We start from the raw sequence: 14,462 nt of genomic DNA, 5'->3' as shown, positions 1-14,462 counted from the left end.
TTATAAGAGTTATGTTCATAATGCATTTTAAATAAAAAGGATTTAATGCAATTTAAAGATAAAAATTCAATATTTTCTGCTGTTATTTATTCAATAAAAGATACTCCCGTAATTTTATGACATAAAGCAAAGATATTTTGTACATTTCATAACAGTTTCATAATATATTTTGTAAAATATTTTAGGTCATTTGTATTGTAACGGGAAACCAGAATGCGCGGATGGCAGCGACGAGAAAAATTGCACGAGCAAAACTGTGACCTGCGATCCATTGACTCAGTTCGAATGCAGCGAAGGTTCCTGTATCCCGATTTATAATGTATGCAATAAAAATCGTGATTGCATCGGTTGGGAGGATGAGAATACGGAGCTTTGTGGTGTAAACGAATGCCTGAAAAACAACGGCGGATGTTCGCAAATTTGCATCGATTTACCCATTGGTTTCCTATGTAACTGCAGTGCAGGATACAGATTGGTGGATAACCGAACCTGTGATGGTAACATCACAAATTTATTAATCTAATAAATTTTATTTCTTAATAAATTCTTCATATTTATTAATAAATTCTTATTTCAGACATAGACGAATGTCTAGAACCAGGTAGCTGTTCTCAGTTCTGTTTGAACGAAAAGGGTAGTTTCAAGTGCAGCTGTGCTCCAGGTTACCTGAAAGACCCTAGAGATCATACTCGTTGCAAAGCAGCCGAAGGTCATGCCAGTTTGCTCTTCACCAGAAGGCACGACATCAGGAAAGTAGCTTTGGATCGTTTGGAGATGACGGATATAGTGAAGAACACAAAAATGGCTGCTGCGTTAGATTTTGTTTTCCGTACGGGCATGATCTTCTGGAGCGACACTAGTGAGAAAAAAATTTATAAGTAAGTATTTCATTAACTCTTAATACAATCAATTTGCCATACAAGAATCAAGTAGATAGCTATTAATTTTCAAGTGTGGATGACTGTTATGCAACAAACCACTCTAGGGTTAAATAATTCAATTATTCCTCAATTTATTTATTATATAATTCTTGTTCATTTCAGAGCTCCGATAGACGAAGGCAATGAACGTACAGTTGTCATTGACGATGGTCTAACAACATCAGATGGGCTGGCAGTTGACTGGATATACAGTCACATTTACTGGACCGATTCCAGAAAGAGTACCATAGAATTAGCTAATTTCGAGGGAAATATGAGAAAGACTCTTATACGAGATCGTATACAGGAACCCAGAGCAATAGCTTTGAATCCATTAGAAGGTTGGATGTTCTGGACTGATTGGAGTGGCGAGGCTCATATTGAGAAGGCTGGCATGGACGGTTCTCATCGAATGGTAGTTCTAAAATAATGAAATTAAATATTAATCAATTTGTTAAAAATTAGAATAAGACTTAAGTGGAGTTATTTACAGGTCATTGTTGATAATGATGTGAAGTGGCCAAATGGACTGACTCTGGATTTGATAGGCAAGAAGGTATACTGGGTAGATGCGAAATTGAATATAATTGGATCCTGTAATTATGATGGTTCTGGTAGACGAACGGTTCTTTATTCCACTGAAGTATTGAGGCATCCATTCAGTATTACAACATTTGAGGATTACGTGTACTGGACCGACTGGGACAAAGAAACGATATTTAAAGCGAATAAATTTACTGGAAAATCCGTGGTATCTGTCACGTCGCTTCGAACTCTTCAGCATCCAATGGTCGTTCACGTGTACCATCCATATAGGCAACCAGATGGAATGAACCAGTGTCAAGCAGTGAATGGACACTGCAGTCATTTATGTTTACCCGCGCCAAGAATTAATTCTAAATCTCCTCTTCTTAGTTGCGCCTGTCCAGACGGTTTAAGACTGTTACCTGATGGTTTAATGTGCGTGGAAAAAGGTAAAATATCTTTATAAATGATAATTATTCTTGACAAGCCATATGCACCATATGCATGTAGTCAAAAGAATGAAATTAAATCAGATATATTTATGCATGCTATTGTAAGACAAAAATTAATGCTTATACAATAATATACATATGTAAGAATTATGAATAGGGCATGTTTCAAATTTTCATTTCATTTCATATTAATATATGATTTATGTTAAATTTTTTTTTATTTTCCATTATACAATTATTGCCTTGTCTTACGTTTATTATTTAATTATATTATTTTGCATCGGTGTTGCATGAATATGGGATATCCAGTAAGTACAACTGTAACACCTACAACGCAAGAAATTAGTAAACCATTCAAGAGACTTGAACCACTCAACGTTACCACTACAACTATTCGTGAGTATGATTGCATGACTTTTATATTTTGTACTATCAATAGATTATAAATATTCATTTTCGTTTATCCATAATATTAATGATAACGTGGGAACTATAATACAAATAGGCGTATTTTACATCTATTAACTATTTAAAATGAACAAATAAGAATCTGATTATTTCTTTTTTTTATTTGTGGTATTTTGATTAATAATTTTCTTTTAGATCCAGCACATTCAGCGGATGGAGAAGGAAAGGATGGTCTTGCATCTCAGTCGACAGGTCCTGGCTTAGTTGCTGGTATAGTGATAGGCGTGGCGTCCTTAGGATTGTTACTCCTTGCATTCGTAGCAGTATTATGCTATAGGCATTATCTTCATCGTAATGTAACGAGTATGAATTTCGATAATCCTGTGTACAGAAAAACTACAGAAGATCAATTTAGTCTTGAGAAAAATAGGTTTCCACTCCCCACTGCTACAGTTGGAGAAGAGGTAATCATGCACCAATTAAAATTGTATATTTTACAAGAAATAATTTCATTAATTGTACTGTATTAAGTGTGAACATGTTTAATAATGTTTTTAATTTAATAGGCTCAGGAACCCTTAACGAGTCCTGGAACTAACGATTATGTTTAAGACTCAATCTGTCAATGAAACGGGCAACGAAGCAGGCTATTGAAACAATGTCGACCAAGTAACGAAATCATGTATAAAAAAAAAGAAGATGAAACCCATACACGTCGAACAAGCCTGTCCAATAATATGCCTGCGTTTGCCCGCCTGCCTGCCAACTCAGCTGTGATTATGTTTACTTTTTCTTTTGTACCGTGTCTCTTTATTTACAAATTTATGCATCTCGTCATACAAATATATTATACCTATGTGCAACATTTAGATTTGCTCAAAGGCATAAAGGGAGAAATATCTAGGTGAACTATAATATCGTTGCCAAATAAGCGTTGAAGCGTCGGTTTTTTCGAGTAGTTTAATAAGGTATAATTCCTATTTTATAATGTTTTTTTCTCTTTTCTTTACTTACATAGCATGTAATATATATATTACATACATACATACATACATACATATATATATATAGTAGTATTTATCGTTCTACGTGGGGTCACGACACAATCTATGTTTAATTCATATACATATATGTATATATATGTATATTATAAAGAGAGAATATTTTTTATCTACACGTAAGGTTTTTAACTTGTTATCGTTTCGCTATTTATTCTGTAAGAAATATAATTCTTTTTGATTATAATCTTCAGTTACATATTATTATATCATCGAAATCACATGTATATAACACACGAATTCAAAATATATCATAGAAATAATTTTACAATGAATTATTAACAAATGTTTTGCGAATTTGTTAAATTACTTATAATAACTGTTTTAATCGTAACATTGTGAAATACTTTAGACTGCCAAAATGGAATGTTTTAGAAATTTATTAATACTCTGTAGTAATAGGAATTCGTTCCTAAAATATGATTGTCAATTTGCTTTCAATATCTTCTAGATTTATGAATAGCAATATTTAATCCCAGTAATGCAGCTGAAAGCAGTTGCGTTTGAAGCATGTAAATGTTTAACTTGTGTTTTGTACATTGAAAGTAAATTTCTCCTTTTATGTCATTTATAAGAATACACATAACAAGCAGTGTTTTCTCGCACGTTCACAGAATTTTTTAATAGTCATCTCACATAGGTGGCCCGTATCATAGTGAAATCACTTCTCCCATAGATACATTTTGTTTAAACATTACGATTGTAACGAAATAGATTTCAAAAACCGACTAGATGTACTAAGATCAGCTCAATGACACTAAGAGTGACTGTGTGTCTGTTAAAAGTAAAACTGTTGTTTAGGTATTTCAACCTCTTAAGAAAAAGATCAGTGTATGTGTATAGAATTACTGCCTCGGATTTAAGAGTTTTACTTATTACATATACTTTATGATTAATGAATTAAATAATTCAATGTGAGACAGATTCTTCTAGATAAGATTATTAAGAAATATAATATTAGGACAAGCTAGATGCCGTGTATATTAATAAGTAGCAAAAGTATATGTAACAAATTTTAATTTAGATAACTTCAGTTTCTAGAGTAATGAAATTATTTATATGGAAATTATGTTTCATTCAAAAATTGCGTTAAAAAAAAATGGAATGAATTACTGTTGATTATAGAAACAATTTGTCGTTAACAAAAACATATTATTTATTATAGATATGTACAGTTTGTTTTTCAAATATTTCATTATACATTGTACATACATTTTTATATTATTAGTTTGTTAAATGATGGCTTTTATAAACTGGTAAATGGAAAGGTTTGCTACTTTTTAATAAGACACACATTCTTACTGATGAGTGAAAGAAAAGCAAAGTCCAAAATTAAAATATAGAGGCTCGGTGGTGATTTTAATCAAAAGATAGCAAGAGTGTGGTGAGTATCAGTTGCAATTAATTGTGTGAGTCACAAGGCATAAACTTAGCCAATCTGTTCGCCAAAATCGTGTCAAACATTATTTCTATGCAATATATATTATCACTACACATGCATAATATAAATATATATATTATATATATAATTTATTATAATGATTATTGTATAAATAAACATATAAAATAAATCACACTATTCCGTTATTATTATTGTACCTACAAGAAGTGTAAAATATATAATTTGTACAAATGTGGCTTGAAAATATAGCTTAATTAACTGTTATTCTGAGTTATAAATCATTTGTGAAAGTTCAGGATATTTTTAAATTTCTCTCCAACCAAAAGATACAGAGGTTTCAATTTTTTCATAGAAAGTCTGAGTCGAACATTTTCGTAAAGGGGTCCCTGGTACCCCTGATGCCAAAATATCGGTATGCAAAGAGCGTACTCTTGCCTCGGGGTCCTTGAAACCCCAGATTCCATAATGTCGGTATGCAAAGAGAGTCATTGGTGTTTTGGGGTCTCCGAAACCCCAGGTACCATAACGTTGGTATGCAAAGAGAGTCATTGGTGCTTTGGGGTCTCCGACACCCCGGTGGCTATAATGTTGGTATGGAAAGAGTGTCGTTCGTACTTTGGGGTCTCCGACACCCCATATGCTGTAATCTAAGTAAATAGAGTTTTGGGGTCTCTGAAACCCCTGATACCGTAATGTCGGCATGCAAATAAAGTAATTCGTGCTTTGGGGTCCCCGAAACCCCAGATACCACAGCGTCGGTATGGAAAAAGACTCATTGGTGCTTTGGGGTCTCCAAAACCCCAGAGACCACAATGTCGGTATGCAAAAAGAGTCCTTGGTGCTTTGGGGTCTCCAAAACCCCAGATACCGAAATGTCGGTATGCGAAGAGAGTTATGGGTGCTTCGGGGTCTCTGACAACCCGGATGCCAAAATGTCAGTATGCAAACATTGTCACCGGTACGTCGGGGTCCCTAACACCCCCGGATAATATCAGGTCCGTATGAAGAGGGCACAACCAGTATAATTTTTTTCAAGAGTTTATTTAGTTTACGTCATTTACTTTTTTTTGCTTATTAAATAAGTTCATCGAAGGGGAATAACATTTATAATTATATCCCTCTTCTGGGTCTCGGCCGAGGACCCCATTTATTTTACTTTTTCCAGTTACTAATATAATTTTATCCCTCATTATAGGCCAAGGCCATCTCAGTACCCCTTACATCCCTACATTCCTTAAATCCCTACATTCTTTCCATCCCTAAACTCTTTTCATCCTGACATTCCTTTCACCCCTACAATCCTTACAACCCTACATTCCTTTCATCCCTACATTCCTTTCATCCCTACATTCCTTTCATCCCTACATTCCTTTCATCCCTACATTCCTTTCATCCCTACATTCTTTTCATCCCTACATTCCTTACATCTCTGCATCCCTTATAATAAATATATTATAAAGACTGCTTCGAGTTAAGGTAAGTAAAGGCAAGTAATGGTAAGTAAAGGTAAGTAAAGGTAAGTCAGTTCCTTTTTTCGTCGCCAGACGGCGCTGATTCCATGTCGAGATTTTAGTTAACATTTTTGCCGCAAGAGGGCCAAAATCTTTGCTTGATTTAGTTCCTTTTTCAAAAACCAGAGGGCGCTGATTCGAGGTCGAGATTTTAGTTCACATTTTTGCCGCAAGAGGGCCAAAATCTTTGCTTGATTTAGTTCCTTTTTCAAAAACCAGAGGGCGCTGATTCGAGGTCGAGATTTTAGTTCACATTTTTGCCGCAAGAGGGCCAAAATCTTTGCTTGATTTAGTTCCTTTTTCAAAAACCAGAGGGCGCTGATTCGAGGTCGAGATTTTAGTTCACATTTTCGCCGCAAGAGGGCCAAAATCTTTGCTTGATTTAGTTCCTTTTTCAAAAACCAGAGGGCGCTGATTCGAGGTCGAGATTTTAGTTCACATTTTTGCCGCTAGAGGGCCAAAATGCCTGCTTGATATAGTTCCTTTTTCAAAAACCAGAGGGCGCTGAATCGAGGTCGAGATTTTAGTTCACATTTTTGCCGCCAGAGGGCCAAAATGTATGCTTGATTTAGTTCATTTTTCAAAAACCAGATGGCGCTGATTCGACGTCGCAACAGCGCCCTCAGGTGGCGAAAAAAGGAACTAAATTTCAACTCAATTTTAAGAAAGTACAGGGATATATGGAATGCACTAATATAAATGATACAAGGATGTAAAGGATACAGGCATGCAAGGGATGCAGGGATGTAGGGATATAAACAAGGCAGGAATGTGAGGGATGCAGAGATGTAAGGGATGTGAGGGAGGCAGAGATGTAAGGAATGTGGGGATGAAAAGAATGCAGGGATGTAAGGAATATAGGGATATAAGGGATGGAGCGATGTAAGGAATGTAGGGATGGAAAGAATGTATGGATGAAAAGAATGTAGGAATGAAGGGAATGTAGGGTTGAAAAGAATGTAGGGCTGAAGAGAATATACGGATGAAAAGAATGTAAGGCTGAAGAGAATGTAGGGATGAAGAGAACGGGGCGTTCCACTATTATTTTAAATAATAAAGATAGAAGTTTAACACCCCGACGATATGCAGAAGGTTGGATAAGGATTAAATTACAATTATCTAGGAAGATAAGGATAAAGTTTCATATACATTTTCAATACTTTATTCATATAATTTTGTAATTACGACATTATGTCTATGTATTTACATGTTTCCAATTGTTCAAGATATCTTGTAATGCGTGTCTGTGCGCGCACTACCATATTACTTATTGTATGTATCTGTATGCGTAGGTGTGTGTGTATTATGTGTGTATGTTGTACAACGTATTTTCATTCTTTCACTTTATTTAAATTTTATTTCTGGTTCCTTTCACTCGTGTCCTGTATGACATAAAATGCTATGCGAATAAAATCAAAGAAATTGCGAATTGTTTGCGTGGATTGTGTTGTATGGTATCGAAGACTTGCGCGTTTATAAATTCGGAATTCTAACGAAACGGCATAGGAGGTTCCGCTTTGACGTATAAAAAATCTAAATGCATCACTTTTTTATGCTACACTCGTATTTCATATTTCGCATGTAATAGAGCGAAATTCGTATCCCGTTCATTAAAAATGCATCGAGTTAAATCAATCTGATCGCTTTTCTTATCATGACAGGTTACATTTTCTTTTTCTTATCATTTTTTCAATATATACGCGCTCGAATTCAACTATACGTACACACATGTATACATATATGTATATTAAGAGTGTGCGGATAATCGAGTGTGTCGTGTATCTTGTCGGTCGGATTGATTTGGAAGAAATCGGACGGGTTCGATTCCTACAATAGGGTAACCCAATAAATCGGCTATCCGTCCAAATCTATCCGACCTCTTCCGATACGACCCGACCCGATCCGACTTGACCCGATTCGAGATCGACATATTTAGGTAGCCATCCGAAACTGCCCGACGTCTTCCGACCCAACCCGAGGCCGACATTTCAAATACCTGTATATCTCCAATATACATAGATGTAAAAATCGAGAAACAGCGTATTAAAGAACAAAAATATCCGCGATTAGCTGTCGATCCTGGAGTTCCACAAAAGGTTTATTGCTAACACCGTTTCCATCTCCGTTTTTTTTTTCACAAACATGTTTTTACTATCTATTAATTTAATAGGTTTTAGTGCGTCCATACGTATAGACTGTACAATGTAAAATATAATTCCATCTAGCTATAGCAACTTCTAGATACAATTGTGTGAGCTTTTCCTCTGTGTATTAATCGACTTTCTGTTTTTCGCCTGTACACGTTCATACACACTTACGATACTTGTTTTCTTCTATTTTCTGATTTTTCGTTTTCTTTTCGCTAACACTTTCTCCGTTGCCGCACTACGTATATGTATATGTATGTATGTATGTATGTACATAGTTTAGTTTTAGGTAGGATGTTACCCGCGACACACTTAAGTTCAAGATTTAATGCGTTACGTTAATTAGTAGAGTAACATTTTTGCTCGGTAAGATATCGTATTTAAAAGTTAATTAATTTAGTGTAAACATTAGTCGTCAGTACATCGAAGGATATGCAGATAGAGAGTTTGGAGGGCAGTGATAACAATATGTTCACGTTTCTCGTTTGGGTAAAAATAGGTAAACACGTGTTTCTTTTTTATAATATTCGTAAGTTGTCACCCATCGAGTTGGAAAAATTATTCATCAATTATTTTTATATTCTTGAAAAATCTTATTTGTTTTCTTGGGTCTTGACATTAATTCTAATTTGCATGCGATATCGCGTGACCAATAATGTACGTGTTAATAAGAGGGTAGATTTTATAGACACTTCGGTGGAGAATCGAAAGAGAAAATTATTATATTTCATTTAATTTTTTCTTGAAAGATTTTAGACAATTATTTAAATATTCCACTTAATATTGGAGAGAATTATTTTTGTACCCTATATAACTTTCGTTTTGAACACTTTTTGTATTTCCAGCAAAACTTTCTTTACTTTTCTTTATTTTGGAAAATAAAAATAGTGTAAAAAAGGTTGAATATTTTCTGGACATTGTTTCAAGAAACGCAACAAATATAGGATGAATTGGGGTTGCAAAATTAATTTCCAAAACAAAAAGAAAAGAATAATTCGTGGCTCTTCTCTATCCATTGAAGAGGAATTAATTCAATATTTTTAAAAGTCAATCAACAGTGTTTAATGACATCACACGAAATGCAAGTATATATGAAAAATAAATATCAATATTTAATAACTAGACTTTGATTAAGCAAGTGTTACACCAAAAGATGTTTCAATTTTTGACTTTCATCGATTTTACAATTGCAAAACCGTTTCTAATACCTCACTGATTTTCCATAGGGCGTATATTAAACAGAATCGTGTGTACAGCGATATCGTTAAGACTGCCCGCTCAACTTTAGTCACGTAAATATTACAAAAAATTCACATCGACTTATCCTTTTATAGCCTACGAATGATTCTCGATGGATGAAGACTTCAAAGTCCAGGATCAAAGATTATTGTGCCATTTATTTTCATTTGAAGCGTCGGTGTGTAATTATAGTAACTAGTGATCGATAGAAAAACGAGGAGAAAACAAAGCGAAAAAGTCGCCTGAAGACGAACACTCGTGGCATCAATTTTAATCGGCGAAACTCTACGTGTGGATCCATCAAGCTCTTGTGCGATTAAGAATACAGAGTTCGATACAGTTGGAAAGGAAAAAAAAAAGAAAAATAAAAAATTTTCACACGTCTTTTCCTTTGTCGTAAGTTTTGTTGAAGAATTCCTTTGTTTCATTTCGTTTGACCTTTGAACACCACACGATCATAATCTCTTCTTCGTAACGTCGTTTCGTCGATTTCTTCCATTGGTCATAACGAGATCGTCGAATAGTTTTTATTCTGATATGCGTGTTAGATCGTTCAGACTTAACGGAATTTTCATTGATTGAATCGCTTTAATTATGCTTCCCTGAGAGCCGGTACTTCAAAAGGATTCTTCTTCCTCCTAATATTTTTCATCCTGTAATTGATCTGCGCGTTGAAGTATTTAATTTTCTATAGAAAGCTATTCGAATTCCATCGAAGCGTACATTAAAGAGGGAAGAATTTCTTATTAAATTTCAAGATAGAGAAGCTCGAACGACGGGAAAAGCGATATAAGTATTAATTCGAGTCTGATAGCATTTTCAATGGCGTGTCTGGTGAGGTTCGTTCGAGTTGGTAATTTCGGTAATTTCGGTAATTTCGGCAATTGGACGATTATCTTTGATAATTTTTAAGTGTTAATTGAACTAACGGTGATAAAACGAGTCCGCTCGTTAGCGAGCCCTGTGTCTCGAGTCAGACTTTCTGTAATTAATGACGAGAAGCAAAATCGGATACGAGAATTTTGCAGAAACTTTCTACGAGTTCTTTGAAGAATTTACGCATGGTGTTCCTCGAAGTTTATCTCTAATCTACCCTTTCTATTTGTAATACACAACTTATACAGGATGTTCGACAATAGGTGGGACAAATTTTAGGAGATGATTTTGGGAATCAAAATAACGACGATTGAACGTCGTGTCAGTAGGGGCGAGTACAGTCACAGCCAATAAGTACTCATCGTCAGGAACAAAATCGCACTTGGCGAGCTTCCAATATTTAACGATTGTTGGCTGTGACTGTACACGCCCCTACTGACACGACGTTCAATCGTCGCTGCTGTAAAACAGATTGCCGGTTTCAGGCGCTTTTCACTAATACCTTTCAATATTAATAACTAAAGAACAAAGCCGCGAACGTTATTTTGTCATTCTTGATTTTCGTCTTATTTTTACCTCCAGAATCATCTTCTAAAGTTTGTCCCACCCTTCGTACGCTATATCAATTTTAACTTATCCTCTTTTTCAAATTTCTTCCCCAATTTTTATAGAAAACGTTCATAAAAATAGATAATTCGAGGAATACCGAATCCTAAGCATATTATAAAATATTTGCAAGCTTATAACTCTTTGAAGATGAAGAATTTATATATGAAGATTCGAATATAATCACAGCTGTCCATAAATTTATATATAAATCTCCTTATTCTTTTAACAAGAATGAAAGCTATAAGAGTATTTGCTTCGAAGAAAATTTAAGGACTGGTTTCCATTGCAACAATCATTGGAATAGTGATAACAAGAAGAAGATTCTAACCTAGGCAGACACGCGTACAATTTTGATATTCAACTGATATTCTGTCTAAATCAGTGCTGTTCTTCACCATACGTATCTGATATGTTTAACATTAATAAATTATTGTTCACAAGATGAAAATTATGGGATTTTTGTAAACAATTAATTCAACGGGGGCATTGTTTCGTATGGTACTTTAAAGTATTCAGGTACTTAAGTGTTAAAAGCTTTAATATTAATTTTTAGTTTTGTTAAAATTAATCTTAGAAATGGTACTAAAATATAAAAGTGTAATTAAGATAAAATAAGATACGTGCGAAGAAAATCAGCATTAATTTTGACTCTCGTTGGAAATCAGAGGATACATCGAGCAGAGTGATACGAAAATATATAACAATTGTATTCGTCGGGTTTAGAGGAAGCTCTGTTGGATGCAAGCTTATCCTTGTTTCAAAATTTGAAGGAAGCCTCCAGACAATTTCGTAATAGGTTGAAGACGGAGCTATAAAAAAACAGCTTCGGATATTCGCCGGTATAATTAACCCTTTACACCCTTTCCGTCGACGACTAACGTTGTAATTGTAATTTTTTTACTTTTAGATATTCATACAAAAAATAGCGGAGTGTCCCAGATTTTTGGTAACAAAATTCATTATGTAAAAATTGGATAATAAATGAAAGTTTGATTATGCTTATTCACTATTAGTTGGTAATGATAGTCAGTATCATTAAAAACAATTACCTAGTACGAGTTAATTACTCGTTTCAAAATATGGTCTTTGAAGTTTTTGGGAATTTTGAATGACCATAGATCTATTATATTACAATTCCCCATATACAATGTATAAAAATTGAAAGTTTTGTTTAATTATTCATAACAAAATGTTTATTACCTATAAAACAAGCTTCTGTATTTTGTTGAGAAAAACCTGGGGCACCCGGTGTGTCTTATTTCATAGGTATCTTCAAACTCGATTTTCTTCAAAATGAAACTTCGAACAAAACACAGAATCGAATAGAATTAGAGAGGCGTGAAAGGGTTAAGTACCGGTCAAAGGTAGCTCGTTTCATTTTGGCAATATTTGCGTTTCACATCCTGTGTATACGTGTAAGCATCTCTGCGTATGTCTACGTGTCACTACTCGACAGCGTTCATCGGGTTTAATTATCCTTACCTCACGTTCAACGTGAACGTGTTATACCTTACGATTAATAAATAACACCGACGTGTCACATATCCGGTTCGCTCACGGACTCTCTTTCACGCTCCACCATGCACCCACGTAACATGTACACTTAACTCTCCTCCATGTTGTGTTAATAAAATCTATAATTTAATAAACAATTTACACGCGTAACATAATCGATAAATATCGCGTATGTATATTTATTTCTGTGTCTGTGTGTGTGTGTGTCTCTGTGTGTGTGTGTTTCATTTCTTTGGGGGAATTTCATTTTCTTCTATACAACAATGATTTCATTAAACGCTAGATAGGATCATCATTCGTGTGATACTTTCGTCCTTATTGTTAGTTCCAACACTTTCTTACGCGCATATAATTAGACTATGAAAAAATGTTTCAACGAAAGCACGTTTGATCCTCGAAATACAGCGCGGCTCGTATGTATACAGTAAACGACGTTATGTTGCCACTTGCTATACAGCCTCTCACTATATTACCATTCGGTTGTACGAGTTTCTTTAACTCGTTTACTGTACTTAGAAGAAAGATTTGACCTAAAGAAGATAATAAATCTTTCATATACAATGAATATAATACACAACTAACAATAGATAATAACAAGGAAGAAGTTTGATTTCACTTGATTGCGAGAGTTGACGATCTCGCGAGACCTCTTCAGGAGGATGCGACCGTATTTCGAGGATTTAGATTTCGTCGCCTACGAGGTCGCGTCGGAAAAGTGCTGGAAATAAACCGGAGCATCGAATCAGTTACGGGGGCAAAACGGGACATTACGCGTCCCGATTTGCGTTTCCGAATATCGCAACGCAGCACATAATCATACCTATTTCCGGACAGTTTTGTCTCAACCATACCCGATACCTAACATCGTCTCTTTTCAACCAGTTCTTCCGTCGAGGATATCGGATATGCTCAATCTCGAAGAAGAATCACTTTGATCCAGCGACAACCGTTCTCCATAATTCATGAGGAAACGGAAGCCGCGTTTCACTGTTCCCGGAGCAGACCATTAGTCCGCGAGCAACACCATTAACGCGTCCGACAAGAATTACTAACACAGCACCGACGAAGGACCTAAGCGAGACTCACACTGGTTCGTCGAGTATTTATATCTGGACACCTGGCACGAGGTTCAAGAACGCGTGCGAAACGCGCACCTCAAAGACCGGCCATCTCTACACGTACCACTCTTTGATATCTACCAGTTCTCGTTTCTTGTTGGTTTTGCTACCGTTCGCGCCGTTTTTCAGGGCACCGTTGAACGGTTGCCCGGAACAGGTCGCACCCAGCAGTGCCGCGTTTGGATCTTGACAGAAGTTCTTCGTCTCGTCCACCTTGTAGCTGGTCTCCGGACGATTCTTGAACTTGAGGATGATCAGAATGATGAGAACGATCGCGATCAACGCCGCGGCTATGATACCTATTATCAGAGCAGCGTTCTCCGCTGCCTCTGATGTTATCCTTTTATTGTTGTTGTTGTTGTTCTTTGGCGGTGTAGGCATCGGAGGATACATTGGGGGTGGCGGTGGCGGTGGCGGGTCCGTCATCTCTGTGGTGCTCGTCTGAGTTGTTACGCTCGTCGATCTCGGCGTCACGACGCTACTGTAATTGTTAAAAGGTCATTTAGAGAATTTTGCAATGGAATAGTAAATGAAATAGAATTTGAATCGCTAACTCTCCATCCCTCCCTGGTGGGGCTAAAAGGATTAATGAATTCGTCTATTAAGAAATTCAAAATCTTTTATTGCGATAATTAAAAAACTAAAGGAAAAAATTTTTTTCACCACCACCCGTAATATTTTA

General features: G+C 35.6%; 2 protein-coding genes across 15 annotated transcripts in view; one reads left to right on the top strand and one right to left on the bottom strand.

Moving 5' to 3' along the window:
• LOC114876025 (low-density lipoprotein receptor-like) overlaps positions 1–4,939 on the top strand; it is a 30,431-nt gene extending 25,492 nt beyond the window's left edge. For 7 of the 8 annotated variants that reach the window (XM_029187008.2, XM_029187016.2, XM_029187017.2 and 4 more), the window contains 7 exons: positions 186–497; positions 578–878; positions 1,044–1,335; positions 1,414–1,894; positions 2,207–2,293; positions 2,501–2,769; positions 2,872–4,939. In XM_029187008.2, coding sequence (XP_029042841.1) covers positions 186–497; positions 578–878; positions 1,044–1,335; positions 1,414–1,894; positions 2,207–2,293; positions 2,501–2,769; positions 2,872–2,916 — 1,787 coding nt within the window. In that variant the 3' untranslated portion in view covers positions 2,917–4,939. The remainder of the gene's footprint in view (positions 1–185; positions 498–577; positions 879–1,043; positions 1,336–1,413; positions 1,895–2,206; positions 2,294–2,500; positions 2,770–2,871) is intronic. The other variant, XM_029187013.2, reaches the window with a different exon arrangement.
• A 2,483-nt stretch (positions 4,940–7,422) lies between these two features.
• Positions 7,423–14,462, bottom strand: part of LOC114876022 (neurexin-1) — a 189,205-nt gene continuing 182,165 nt past the window's right edge. For all 7 annotated transcript variants that reach the window (XM_046289001.1, XM_046289002.1, XM_029186997.2 and 4 more), the window contains one exon: positions 7,423–14,261. In XM_046289001.1, the coding sequence (XP_046144957.1) occupies positions 13,835–14,261 (427 nt within the window). In that variant the 3' untranslated portion in view covers positions 7,423–13,834. The remainder of the gene's footprint in view (positions 14,262–14,462) is intronic.

This window comes from Osmia bicornis, chromosome 15 (assembly GCF_907164935.1).
Source record: "Osmia bicornis bicornis chromosome 15, iOsmBic2.1, whole genome shotgun sequence".
NCBI lineage: Eukaryota > Metazoa > Arthropoda > Insecta > Hymenoptera > Megachilidae > Osmia > Osmia bicornis.
This window is presented reverse-complemented; position numbering and strand designations above follow the sequence as displayed.